The 13907-nt window shown below is 51.7% G+C and overlaps 1 protein-coding gene across 4 annotated transcripts in view; it reads right to left on the bottom strand.

Annotated features, from left to right (window-relative positions):
- LOC139541666 (tyrosine-protein kinase RYK-like) overlaps positions 1–13907 on the bottom strand; it is a 133725-nt gene that overhangs the window by 5773 nt on the left and 114045 nt on the right. For all 4 annotated transcript variants that reach the window (XM_071346581.1, XM_071346583.1, XM_071346582.1 and 1 more), the window contains 2 exons: positions 11012–11171; positions 7285–7421 (listed from right to left, as the gene is read on the bottom strand). In XM_071346581.1, the coding sequence (XP_071202682.1) occupies positions 7285–7421; positions 11012–11171 (297 nt within the window). The remainder of the gene's footprint in view (positions 1–7284; positions 7422–11011; positions 11172–13907) is intronic.

The following is a 13907-nucleotide window of genomic DNA, read 5'->3' as shown; positions in this document are numbered from 1 at the left end:
AATATTGGATATCGGTATAGGTGTTTTTGGCAAGGAAAATATTGGATGTCAGTATCGGCCCAAAATGTCATATCGGTGCATCCCTAGCGCAAATGAAGCACAAACTTTGTTCGATGCAAAAATTACAATAAGCATTTTAGATCTGCGTTTTCAAAAGACAAGATATTTCTTATTCGTTTTTATAATTTTTCCTGTGTGAAAAATGCTGAATTCTGCGTTAATGCTAAGCTTAAGTTGCTAGTTATCAAAGTAAGTGGCTGAATTAATAAATTGACGGGACATCATATTGTGTTCGCTTTCTGCCACGTTTGAGACGTCAAAGCCCTTTGGATGGAGTTATCTGTAGGCTCTTGATTTCCTTGCGTTTTTTTTCTCCTCTCAGTTCTCGGCAGTCTGCTCCTCCCCCCTCTTCTCCGAGCAGAGCAGGCTGGCCCGTTTCCCTAGCGACTCCAGACGCAGCGGGTACACATGCTGCTCCAGAGGTAGTACGGTTCTTCCTTCAGACACGCCTGCCTCCCAACTTAGTTCATTTGCTTATAAATGTTGAAACTCACCAAAAATGACATTTGGTAGCTCCTACCTATACATGTATAACTTTATGAGCTGGAGTGCATATCTTTGCGTACATTAGCATATTTAGCAAGCTGCCTCCATGGAAATTCTCTATTACTTGTGATAATTCTGGTACGATGCCCAATAGCCTTTTTTTTGTGTTTCTTTGGCACACCCTTGTGAACTAAGTACCGTAAATCCCGGGATGAGAGAAGGACGGTACGACGATATAAACATCTGGCTACCGCCGAACCCTAGTGTGTAAGGTGTCCGGCTGAAGTTGAACTCACCCATTTGACTGTCTCCCTCTCTGGAGGGTCCTATAGTCAACTGTCCCCCTCTCTGGAGGGTCCTATAGTCAACTGTCTCCCCCACCAGAGGGTCCGATAGTGAACTGTCTCCCCCACCAGAGGGTCCTATAGTGAACTGTCTCCCCCACCAGAGGGTCCGATAGTGAACTGTCTCCCCTCTCTGGAGGGTCCTATAGTCAACTGTCTCCCTCTCTGGAGGGTCCTATAGTCAACTGTCTCCCCTCTCTGGAGGGTCCTATAGTCAACTGTCTCCCCCACCAGAGGGTCCGATAGTAAACTGTCTCCCCTCTCTGGAGGGTCCTATAGTCAACTGTCTCCCTCTCTGGAGGGTCCTATAGTCAACTGTCTCCCCTCTCTGGAGGGTCCTATAGTCAACTGTCTCCCTCTCTGGAGGGTCCTATAGTCAACTGTCTCCCCTCTCTGGAGGGTCCTATAGTCAACTGTCTCCCCCACCAGAGGGTCCGATAGTAAACTGTCTCCCCTCTCTGGAGGGTCCTATAGTCAACTGTCTCCCCCCTCTGGAGGGTCCTATAGTCAACTGTCTCCCCTCTCTGGAGGGTCCTATAGTGAACTGTCTCCCTCTCTGGAGGGTCCTATAGTAAACTGTCTCCCCTCTCTGGAGGGTCCTATAGTCAACTGTCTCCCCCCTCTGGAGGGTCCTATAGTCAACTGTCTCCCTCTCTGGAGGGTCCTATAGTAAACTGTCTCCCTCTCTGGAGGGTCCTATAGTCAACTGTCTCCCCCACCAGAAGGTCCTATAGTCAACTGTCTCCCCCACCAGAGGGTCCGATAGTGAACTGTATCCCCTCTCTGGAGGGTCCTAAAGTCAACTGTCCCCCCCCCTGGAGGGTCCGATAGTGAACTGTATCCCCTCTCTGGAGGGTCCTAAAGTCAACTGTCCCCCCCCCTGGAGGGTCCGATAGTGAACTGTATCCCCTCTCTGGAGGGTCCTAAAGTCAACTGTCTCCCCCACCAGAGGGTCCGATAGTAAACTGTCCCCCTCTCTGGAGGGTCCTATAGTCAACTGTCTCCCTCTTTGGAGGGTCCTATAGTCAACTGTCTCCCCTCTCTGGAGGGTCCTATAGTCAACTGTCTCCCCCACCAGAGGGTCCGATAGTAAACTGTCTCCCCCACCAGAGGGTCCGATAGTAAACTGTCCCCCTCTCTGGAGGGTCCTATAGTCAACTGTCTCCCTCTTTGGAGGGTCCTATAGTCAACTGTCTCCCCTCTCTGGAGGGTCCTATAGTCAACTGTCTCCCCCACCAGAGGGTCCGATAGTAAACTGTCTCCCCTCTCTGGAGGGTCCTATAGTCAACTGTCTCCCTCTCTGGAGGGTCCTATAGTGAACTGTCTCCCCTCTCTGGAGGGTCCTATAGTCAACTGTCTCCCTCTCTGGAGGGTCCTATAGTCAACTGTCTCCCTCTCTGGAGGGTCCTATAGTCAACTGTCTCCCTCTCTGGAGGGTCCTATAGTGAACTGTCTCCCCTCTCTGGAGGGTCCTATAGTCAACTGTCTCCCTCTCTGGAGGGTCCTAGGGTCAACTGTCTCCCCCACCAGAAGGTCCTATAGTGAACTGTCTCCCCCACCAGAGGGTCCGATAGTGAACTGTCTCCCCTCTCTGGAGGGTCCTATAGTGAACTGTCTCCCTCTCTGGAGGGTCCTATAGTCAACTGTCTCCCCTCTCTGGAGGGTCCTATAGTCAACTGTCTCCCCCACCAGAGGGTCCGATAGTAAACTGTCTCCCCTCTCTGGAGGGTCCTATAGTCAACTGTCTCCCCTCTCTGGAGGGTCCTATAGTCAACTGTCTCCCTTCTCTGGAGGGTCCTATAGTGAACTGTCTCCCCCACCAGAGGGTCCTATAGTCAACTGTCTCCCTCTCTGGAGGGTCCTAGGGTCAACTGTCTCCCCCACCAGAAGGTCCTATAGTAAACTGTCTCCCCCACCAGAGGGTCCGATAGTGAACTGTCTCCCCTCTCTGGAGGGTCCTATAGTCAACTGTCTCCCCCACCAGAGGGTCCGATAGTAAACTGTCTCCCCTCTCTGGAGGGTCCTATAGTCAACTGTCTCCCCTCTCTGGAGGGTCCTATAGTGAACTGTCTCCCCCACCAGAGGGTCCTATAGTGAACTGTCTCCCCCACCAGAGGGTCCGATAGTGAACTGTCTCCCCTCTCTGGAGGGTCCTATAGTCAACTGTCTCCCTCTCTGGAGGGTCCTATAGTCAACTGTCTCCCCTCTCTGGAGGGTCCTATAGTCAACTGTCTCCCCCACCAGAGGGTCCGATAGTAAACTGTCTCCCCTCTCTGGAGGGTCCTATAGTCAACTGTCTCCCCTCTCTGGAGGGTCCTATAGTAAACTGTCTCCCTCTCTGGAGGGTCCTATAGTCAACTGTCTCCCCTCTCTGGAGGGTCCTATAGTCAACTGTCTCCCTCTCTGGAGGGTCCTATAGTCAACTGTCTCCCCTCTCTGGAGGGTCCTATAGTCAACTGTCTCCCCCACCAGAGGGTCCGATAGTAAACTGTCTCCCCTCTCTGGAGGGTCCTATAGTCAACTGTCTCCCCCCTCTGGAGGGTCCTATAGTCAACTGTCTCCCCTCTCTGGAGGGTCCTATAGTGAACTGTCTCCCTCTCTGGAGGGTCCTATAGTAAACTGTCTCCCCTCTCTGGAGGGTCCTATAGTCAACTGTCTCCCCCCTCTGGAGGGTCCTATAGTCAACTGTCTCCCTCTCTGGAGGGTCCTATAGTAAACTGTCTCCCTCTCTGGAGGGTCCTATAGTCAACTGTCTCCCCCACCAGAAGGTCCTATAGTCAACTGTCTCCCCTCTCTGGAGGGTCCTATAGTCAACTGTCTCCCTCTCTGGAGGGTCCTATAGTCAACTGTCTCCCCTCTCTGGAGGGTCCTATAGTCAACTGTCTCCCCTCTCTGGAGGGTCCTATAGTCAACTGTCTCCCTCTCTGGAGGGTCCTATAGTCAACTGTCTCCCCTCTCTGGAGGGTCCTATAGTCAACTGTCTCCCCCACCAGAGGGTCCGATAGTAAACTGTCTCCCCTCTCTGGAGGGTCCTATAGTCAACTGTCTCCCCCCTCTGGAGGGTCCTATAGTCAACTGTCTCCCCTCTCTGGAGGGTCCTATAGTGAACTGTCTCCCTCTCTGGAGGGTCCTATAGTAAACTGTCTCCCCTCTCTGGAGGGTCCTATAGTCAACTGTCTCCCCCCTCTGGAGGGTCCTATAGTCAACTGTCTCCCTCTCTGGAGGGTCCTATAGTAAACTGTCTCCCTCTCTGGAGGGTCCTATAGTCAACTGTCTCCCCCACCAGAGGGTCCGATAGTGAACTGTATCCCCTCTCTGGAGGGTCCTAAAGTCAACTGTCCCCCCCCCTGGAGGGTCCTATAGTCAACTGTCTCCCCCACCAGAGGGTCCGATAGTAAACTGTGTCCCCCACCAGAGGGTCCGATAGTAAACTGTGTCCCCCACCAGAGGGTCCGATAGTAAACTGTCCCCCTCTCTGGAGGGTCCTATAGTCAACTGTCTCCCTCTTTGGAGGGTCCTATAGTCAACTGTCTCCCCTCTCTGGAGGGTCCTATAGTCAACTGTCTCCCCCACCAGAGGGTCCGATAGTAAACTGTCTCCCCCACCAGAGGGTCCGATAGTAAACTGTCCCCCTCTCTGGAGGGTCCTATAGTCAACTGTCTCCCTCTTTGGAGGGTCCTATAGTCAACTGTCTCCCCCCTCTGGAGGGTCCTATAGTCAACTGTCTCCCTCTCTGGAGGGTCCTATAGTAAACTGTCTCCCTCTCTGGAGGGTCCTATAGTCAACTGTCTCCCCCACCAGAAGGTCCTATAGTCAACTGTCTCCCCTCTCTGGAGGGTCCTATAGTCAACTGTCTCCCTCTCTGGAGGGTCCTATAGTCAACTGTCTCCCCTCTCTGGAGGGTCCTATAGTCAACTGTCTCCCTCTCTGGAGGGTCCTATAGTAAACTGTCTCCCCTCTCTGGAGGGTCCTATAGTCAACTGTCTCCCCCACCAGAGGGTCCGATAGTAAACTGTCTCCCCTCTCTGGAGGGTCCTATAGTCAACTGTCTCCCCCCTCTGGAGGGTCCTATAGTCAACTGTCTCCCCCACCAGAGGGTCCGATAGTAAACTGTCTCCCCTCTCTGGAGGGTCCTATAGTCAACTGTCTCCCTCTCTGGAGGGTCCTATAGTGAACTGTCTCCCCTCTCTGGAGGGTCCTATAGTCAACTGTCTCCCTCTCTGGAGGGTCCTATAGTCAACTGTCTCCCTCTCTGGAGGGTCCTATAGTCAACTGTCCCCCTCTCTGGAGGGTCCTATAGTGAACTGTCTCCCCTCTCTGGAGGGTCCTATAGTCAACTGTCTCCCTCTCTGGAGGGTCCTAGGGTCAACTGTCTCCCCCACCAGAAGGTCCTATAGTGAACTGTCTCCCCCACCAGAGGGTCCGATAGTGAACTGTCTCCCCTCTCTGGAGGGTCCTATAGTGAACTGTCTCCCTCTCTGGAGGGTCCTATAGTCAACTGTCTCCCCTCTCTGGAGGGTCCTATAGTCAACTGTCTCCCCCACCAGAGGGTCCGATAGTAAACTGTCTCCCCTCTCTGGAGGGTCCTATAGTCAACTGTCTCCCCTCTCTGGAGGGTCCTATAGTCAACTGTCTCCCCTCTCTGGAGGGTCCTATAGTGAACTGTCTCCCCCACCAGAGGGTCCGATAGTAAACTGTCTCCCCTCTCTGGAGGGTCCTATAGTCAACTGTCTCCCTCTCTGGAGGGTCCTAGGGTCAACTGTCTCCCCCACCAGAAGGTCCTATAGTAAACTGTCTCCCCCACCAGAGGGTCCGATAGTGAACTGTCTCCCCTCTCTGGAGGGTCCTATAGTCAACTGTCTCCCCCACCAGAGGGTCCGATAGTCAACTGTCTCCCCTCTCTGGAGGGTCCTATAGTCAACTGTCTCCCCTCTCTGGAGGGTCCTATAGTCAACTGTCTCCCCCCTCTGGAGGGTCCTATAGTCAACTGTCTCCCCCCTCTGGAGGGTCCTATAGTCAACTGTCTCCCTCTCTGGAGGGTCCTATAGTCAACTGTCTCCCTCTCTGGAGGGTCCTATAGTGAACTGTCTCCCTCTCTGGAGGGTCCTATAGTGAACTGTCTCCCCCCTCTAGAGGGTCCTATAGTGAACTGTCTCCCTCTCTGGAGGGTCCTATAGTCAACTGTCTCCCCCCTCTGGAGGGTCCTATAGTCAACTGTCTCCCTCTCTGGAGGGTCCTAGGGTCAACTGTCTCCCTCTCTGGAGGGTCCTATAGTCAACTGTCTCCCTCTCTGGAGGGTCCTATAGTCAACTGTCTCCCTCTCTGGAGGGTCCTATAGTCAACTGTCTCCCCCCTCTGGAGGGTCCTATAGTCAACTGTCTCCCTCTCTGGAGGGTCCTATAGTCAACTGTCTCCCTCTCTGGAGGGTCCTATAGTCAACTGTTTCCCCCCTCTGGAGGGTCCTAGAGTAAACTGTCTCCCCTCTCTGGAGGGTCCTATAGTCAACTGTCTCCCTCTCTGGAGGGTCCTATAGTGAACTGTCTCCCTCTCTGGAGGGTCCTATAGTGAACTGTCTCCCCCCTCTGGAGGGTCCTATAGTCAACTGTCTCCCTCTCTGGAGGGTCCTATAGTGAACTGTCTCCCTCTCTGGAGGGTCCTATAGTGAACTGTCTCCCCTCTCTGGAGGGTCCTAGAGTCACCTGTCTCCCTCTCTGGAGGGTCCTATAGTGAACTGTCTCCCTCTCTGGAGGGTCCTATAGTGAACTGTCTCCCCCCTCTGGAGGGTCCTATAGTCAACTGTCTCCCCCCTCTGGAGGGTCCTATAGTGAACTGTCTCCCTCTCTGGAGGGTCCTATAGTGAACTGTCTCCCCCCTCTGGAGGGTCCTATAGTGAACGTTCCATGCTGGACAGTACGTGTGCTTATGTTGATAACGGAAAGGAGAACATCCCATAAGAATCCATATCTAAATGATGTTCAATATTCTGAAGGGATGCACTACAGACTTCAAACTGAGAGACAATTCTCACGAGATACCGTTTACAGGAAATAATTAAAACCAACAAAACTATAGAACTGTCAACTAAAATAACTGATGATCAAACTCAATTAAGACGTAACAGTCTAAAAGCCCTGTATGTATGCGTTTCAGTCCATTTGGACAGTTGATTGGCTGTGCTGTTGTACTTACAGTTCATCAGGACAGTTGATTGGCTGTGCTGTTGTACTTACAGTTCATCAGGACAGTTGATTGGCTGTGCTGTTGTACTTACAGTTCATCAGGACAGTTGATTGGCTGTGCTTTTGTACTTACAGTTCATCAGGACAGTTGATTGGCTGTGCTGTTGTACTTACAGTTCATCAGGACAGTTGATTGGCTGTGCTGTTGTACTTACAGTTCATCAGGACAGTTGATTGGCTGTGCTATTCTATATCCGTCCTTCAGATAGGCTGCCATCTCGAAGGGGTCGATGTCCACGTAGGGCGTCTGTCCCAAGGTCATCAACTCCCACAGGGTCACACCAAACGCCCACTGAGGAACAGGGACAAGGGTTAGAGGTCCCGGGTTAGACTACAAGGTCATCCGCTCCCACAGGGTCACACCAAACGCCCACTGAGGAACAGGTACAAGGTTAAAGGTGAAGGGTTAGATCACAAGGCAGAACAGACCAAAGGAATGAGGGTCTTTTCTCGTTCTATAAATTATATTTATTTCAGACGGACATCTTTTGACATGACCCACAAGACAGGTTGACAGACAAACACTAAATAATATCTAGGATGAATAAAGGAAAGCATGTGTTCAAATCTCTCTTGACCTTGTATGTTGTCTCTGCGTAACATTAGCTTCATGCAGGCTAAAAACAATACAACATATGACAGATGGGGGTTTTAAATCAGGGAAACCTTTAAGGAACAGCGCTCTCTATCATGTTCAAGAAATGTGCTAAATTAAGGCCGAGGTCTATCAGTGTCAGGGAGAGTTGTGTTCGGGTTCAGGCTGCACAGTGCCAATGGCTGAACAAAGCATTCCACTGACACAATGCAAGGAAACATAGCTGGAAATGTACACCCGACATAGCTCCTAAAAGTTTTGATAAGGGCTTGACAGCTGTACCCTACAGTGCTTGAGAACAGCCAGTTATCAGAACCATTGTAGTGTCTGCAACTCCCAAACGAACTGAATCCAACTTTAGCTTTTTCATCCATTTCCTATTTCCAAAGAACAAGATAAGATTATTCATTCATACAGACTATAAATATAAAAACATTAAAAAAAAAACAAAAAAAAACATGATTAAGGTTTTGGAACCAAGACAACAATTCAATCATCAGTCATCACCAGAAGATTGGCCAGTGTCCTACAAATAACACGAACCAGAATCAGGCTTGATTCACAATGGGAGTTGAACATGAACCAGAATCAGGCTTTATTCACAATGGGAGTTGAACACGAACCAGAATCAGACTTGATTCACAATGGGAGTTGAACACGAACCAGAAGGTATTCAGGCTTGATTCACAATGGGAGTTGAACATGAACCAGTAGGTATTCAGGCTTGATTCACAATGGGAGTTGAACATGAACCAGTAGGTATTCAGACTTGATTCACAATGGGAGTTGAACATGAACCAGAAGGTATTCAGACTTGATTCACAATGGGAGTTGAACATGAACCAGTAGGTATTCAGGCTTGATTCACAATGGGAGTTGAACATGAACCAGAAGGTATTCAGGCTTGATTCACAATGGGAGTTGAACATGAACCAGTAGGTATTCAGGCTTGATTCACAATGGGAGTTGAACATGAACCAGAAGGTATTCAGACTTGATTCACAATGGGAGTTGAACACGAACCAGAAGGTATTCAGACTTGATTCACAATGGGAGTTGAACACGAACCAGAAGGTATTCAGGCTTGATTCACAATGGGAGTTGAACATGAACCAGTAGGTATTCAGGCTTGATTCACAATGGGAGTTGAACATGAACCAGAAGGTATTCAGACTTGATTCACAATGGGAGTTGAACACGAACCAGAATCAGGTTTGATTCACAATGGGAGTTGAACATGACCTAGAAGGTATTCAGGCTTGATTCACAATGGGAGTTGAACATGAACCAGAAGGTATTCAGGCTTGATTCACAATGGGAGTTGAACATGAACCAGTAGGTATTCAGGCTTGATTCACAATGGGAGTTGAACATGAACCAGAAGGTATTCAGACTTGATTCACAATGGGAGTTGAACACGAACCAGAAGGTATTCAGACTTGATTCACAATGGGAGTTGAACACGAACCAGAAGGTATTCAGACTTGATTCACAATGGGAGTTGAACACGAACCAGAAGGTATTCAGACTTGATTCACAATGGGAGTTGAACACGAACCAGAAGGTATTCAGACTTGATTCACAATGGGAGTTAAACATGAACCAGAATCAGGGTTGATTCACAATGGGAGTTGAACATGACCTAGAAGGTATTCAGACTTGATTCACAATGGGAGTTGAATGTGAACCAGAAGGTATTCAGACTTGATTCACAATGGGAGTTGAACACGAACCAGAAGGTATTCAGACTTGATTCACAATGGGAGTTGAACACGAACCAGAAGGTATTCAGACTTGATTCACAATGGGAGTTGAATGTGAACCAGAAGGTATTCAGACTTGATTCACAATGGGAGTTGAACACGAACCAGAAGGTATTCAGACTTGATTCACAATGGGAGTTGAACACGAACCAGAAGGTATTCAGACTTGAGATGCACACATTGACATCAATGAAAGCGTTAGGAGAAAGTCTGAGTCTGAGAAAATCTTTCTTGCTATTAGGATCCCTGGAGTCATCAAGCTCTGACTGGGTGACTATGGTTCATTAACAGTAAGTGTCGGGCTCTCTGTATGGCTGGCTGGGTGGGTGGGTGTGTGGCTGGCTGGGTGTGCGGATGGGTGGGTGTGCGTGTGGCTGTGTGTGTGTGTGGCTGGGTGGGTGTGTGTGTGGCTGGGTGTGTGTGTGGCTGGGTGGGTGTGCGGCTGGGTGGGTGTGCGGCTGGGTGGGTGTGTGTGTGGCTGGGTGGGTGTGTGGCTGGCTGGGTGGGTGTGCGTGCGGCTGGCTGGGTGTGCGGATGGGTGGGTGTGCGTGTGGCTGTGTGTGTGTGTGGCTGGGTGGGTGTGTGTGTGGCTGGGTGTGTGTGTGGCTGGGTGGGTGTGCGGCTGGGTGGGTGTGCGGCTGGGTGGGTGTGCGGCTGGGTGGGTGTGCGTGCGGGTGGGTGTGCGTGCGGCTGGCTGTGCGTGTGGCTGGCTGGGTGGGTGTGTGGCTGGCTGGGTGTGCGTGTGGCTGGCTGGGTGTGGTACATTAACGTGCCTGTAGTAACCTATGACCCAAAGAGGTTTAGAGGAAATCAAGAAAGGGAGTGGAGGATATAAAGAGAGGAGGGAGGAGAGGAGGAGGGAGGGAGGGAGGGGAGAGGATGAGGAGGGAGGGAGGGGAGAGGATGAGGAGGGAGGGAGGGGAGAGGATGAGGAGGGAGGGAGGGGTGAGGACTGCGAGCAGTAGAGCCTCATCAGGAAGGAAGCGGTCCGGTACATGTCTGTCTGGTGGTGGAGAGGAGAGCTCCAAGGAGGACTTCCTGCCTGTCAACAGCGTCTCCTCTCACCTCCTACCGCAGCTGCGCGTGTGTGTGACATGTGTGTGTGTGTGTGTGTGTGTATAGCTGTGTGTGTGTGTGTGTGTGTGTAGCTGTGTGTGTGTGTAGCTGTGTGTGTGTGTAGCTGTGTGTGTGTGTAGCTGTGTGTGTGTGTGTGTGTAGCATGTGTAACTGTGCGTGTGTGTAACTGTGCGTGTGTGTAACTGTGTGTGTGTGTGACATGTGTAACTGTGTGTGTGTGTGTGTGACATGTGTAACTGTGTGTGCGTGTGTGTGCGTGTGTGTGCGCGTGTGTGCGCGTGTGTGCGTGTGTGTGCGTGTGTGTCGGCGTGTGTGCGTGTAACGTACATGCGTGTGTGTAACGGGTGTGTGTGTGTGTAACGTGCGTGCATGTGTGTAACGTGTATGTGTAACTGGTGTGTGTAACGTGTGTGTGTGTGTGTGTGTGTGTGACGTGCGTGTTCTCACCACATCACTAGCAGTAGAGAAGTCATGGTTGAGCAGGCTCTCCAGGGCCATCCAGCGGACCGGCCTGTTCTCGTTGTCTCCCAGACAGTGGTAGTCCATGGGGAACAGGTCTCTGGACAGCGCGTTGTCACAGATCTTCACCTGCATGCTGTCGTCAATACTGTCAGCGGAAGAGGGGGAGGACAGGGTCACAGAGGGGGGGGGGGGGAGAGGTCACAGGACAGGGTCACAGAGGAGGGGGGGGGGGAAGAGGACAGGGTCACAGAGGGGGGGAGGGGGGGAGAGGAGGGGGGGGGAAAGGACAGGGTCACAGAGGAGGGGGGAAGAGGACAGGGTCACAGAGGAGGGGGAAGAGGACAGGGTCACAGAGGAGGGGGGAAGAGGACAGGGTCACAGAGGAGGGGGGAAGAGGACAGGGTCACAGAGGAGGGGGGAAGAGGACAGGGTCACAGAGGAGGGGGGAAGAGGACAGGGTCACAGAGGAGGGGGGGGGAAAGGACAGGGTCACAGAGGAGGGGGGGAGGACAGGGTCACAGAGGGGGGGGGGGGGGGCAGGGTCACAGAGGAGGGGGGGAAGAGGACAGGGTCACAGAGGAGGGGGGAAGAGGACAGGGTCACAGAGGGGGTAAGAGGACAGGGTCACAGAGGAGGGGGGAAGAGGACAGGGTCACAGAGGGGGTAAGAGGACAGGGTCACAGAGGAGGGGGTAAGAGGACAGGGTCACAGAGGAGGGGGTAAGAGGACAGGGTCACAGAGGAGGGGGGAAGAGGACAGGGTCACAGAGGGGGTAAGAGGACAGGGTCACAGAGGAGGGGGGAAGAGGACAGGGTCACAGAGGTGGGGGGGGGGGGGGGGGGGTCACAGAGGAGGGGGGAAGAGGACAGGGTCACAGAGGAGGGGGTAAGAGGACAGGGTCACAGAGGAGGGGGTAAGAGGACAGGGTCACAGAGGAGGGGGGAAGAGGACAGGGTCACAGAGGAGGGGGTAAGAGGACAGGGTCACAGAGGAGGGGGGAAGAGGACAGGGTCACAGAGGAGGGGGGAAGAGGACAGGGTCACAGAGGGGGTAAGAGGACAGGGTCACAGAGGAGGGGGGAAGAGGACAGGGTCACAGAGGAGGGGGAAGAGGACAGGGTCACAGAGGAGGGGGGAAGAGGACAGGGTCACAGAGGGGGTAAGAGGACAGGGTCACAGAGGGGGTAAGAGGACAGGGTCACAGAGGGGGAAAAGTATTAAAAAGATACGCTACGGTCACAAGGCGCAGGCCTCCTTAATGTCCCTAGAATTTCTAAGCAAACAGCTGGAGGCAGGGCTTTCTCCTATAGAGCTCCATTTTTATGGAATGGTCTGCCTACCCATGTGAGAGATGCAGACTCGGTCTTAACCTTTAAGTCTTTACTGAAGACTTATCTCTTCAGTAGGTCCTATGATTGAGTGTAGTCTGGCCCAGGAGTGTGAAGGTGAACGGAAAGGCTCTGGAGCAACGAACCGCCCTTGCTGTCTCTGCCTGGCCGGTTCCACTCTCTCCACTGGGATTCTCTGCCTCTAACCCTATTACAGAGGCTGAGTCACTGGCTTACTGGTGCTCTTCCATGCCGTCCCTAGGAGGGGTGCGTCACTTGAGTGGGTTGAGTCACTGACATGATCTTCCTGTCCGGGATGGCGCCCCACCCTTGGGTTGTGCCGTGGCGGAGATCTTTGTGGGCTATACTCGGCCTTGTCTCAGGATGGTAAGTTGGTGGTTGAAGATATCCCTCTAGTGGTGTGGGGGCTGTGCTTTGGCAAAGTGGGTGGGGTTATATCCTGCCTGTTTGGCCCTGTCCGGGGGTATCATCGGATGGGGCCACAGTGTCTCCTGACCCCTCCTGTCTCAGCCGCCAGTATTTATGCTGCAGTAGTTTGTGTCGGGGGGCTAGGGTCAGTCTGTTATATCTGGAGTATTTCTCCTGTCTTATCCGGTGTCCTGTGTGAATTTAAGTATGCTCTCTCCAATTCTATTTTTCTCTCTCTCGGAGGAGGACCTGAGCCCTAGGACCATGCCTCAGGACTACCTGGCATGATGACTCCTTGCTGTCCCCAGTCCACCTGGTCGTGCTGCTGCTCCAGTTTCAACTGTTCTGCCTGCGGCTATGGAACCCAGACCTGTTCACCGGACGTGCTACCTGTCCCAGACCTGCTGTTTTCAACTCTCTAGAGACCACAGGAGCGGTAGAGATACTCTTAATGATCGGCTATGAAAAGCCAACTGACATTTACTCCTGAGGTGCTGACTTGATGCACCCTCGACAACTACTGTGATTATTATTATTCGACCATGCTGGTCATTTATGAACATTTGAACATCTTGGTTATAATCTCCACCCGGCACAGCCACTGGCCACCCCTCATAGCCTGGTTCCTCTCTAGGTTTCTTCCTAGGTTCTGGCCTTTCTAGGGAGTTTTTCCTAGCCGCCGTGCTTCTACACCTGCATTGCTTGCTGTTTGGGGTTTTAGGCTGGGTTTCTGTACAGCACTTTGTGACATCAGCTGATGTTAAATGGGCTTTATAAATACATTTGATTGATTGATTGATCAAAATGGATTTTTATTAGCAGAAATGCCTTCTGGAACATGTGAACTTTCATGTGTCTTAATAACAAACTTGTATGCCATCTGTAAATACGAATACAATTGTTAAAATTACGAGCCTCGTTGGTTAAGCCACAGAAAAAGTCAGGAATCTTCCCACTAGCCATGATTGGTTGAGATAATGAGTGGGCTGGACATGCCGAAAAGATGAGTTTAGATTGGTCTGCCATACAGAAGGCTTCCGTCTATTTGAGCTTGTCTGTCTGTGTTGGTAATCCTGTCGAATGCGCCTTTAAAAAATATATATATTGTGTAGAGAAGCTGCATAA

The sequence above is a fragment of the Salvelinus alpinus genome, chromosome 16, assembly GCF_045679555.1.
Source record: "Salvelinus alpinus chromosome 16, SLU_Salpinus.1, whole genome shotgun sequence".
NCBI classification, from domain to species: domain Eukaryota; kingdom Metazoa; phylum Chordata; class Actinopteri; order Salmoniformes; family Salmonidae; genus Salvelinus; species Salvelinus alpinus.
This window is presented reverse-complemented; position numbering and strand designations above follow the sequence as displayed.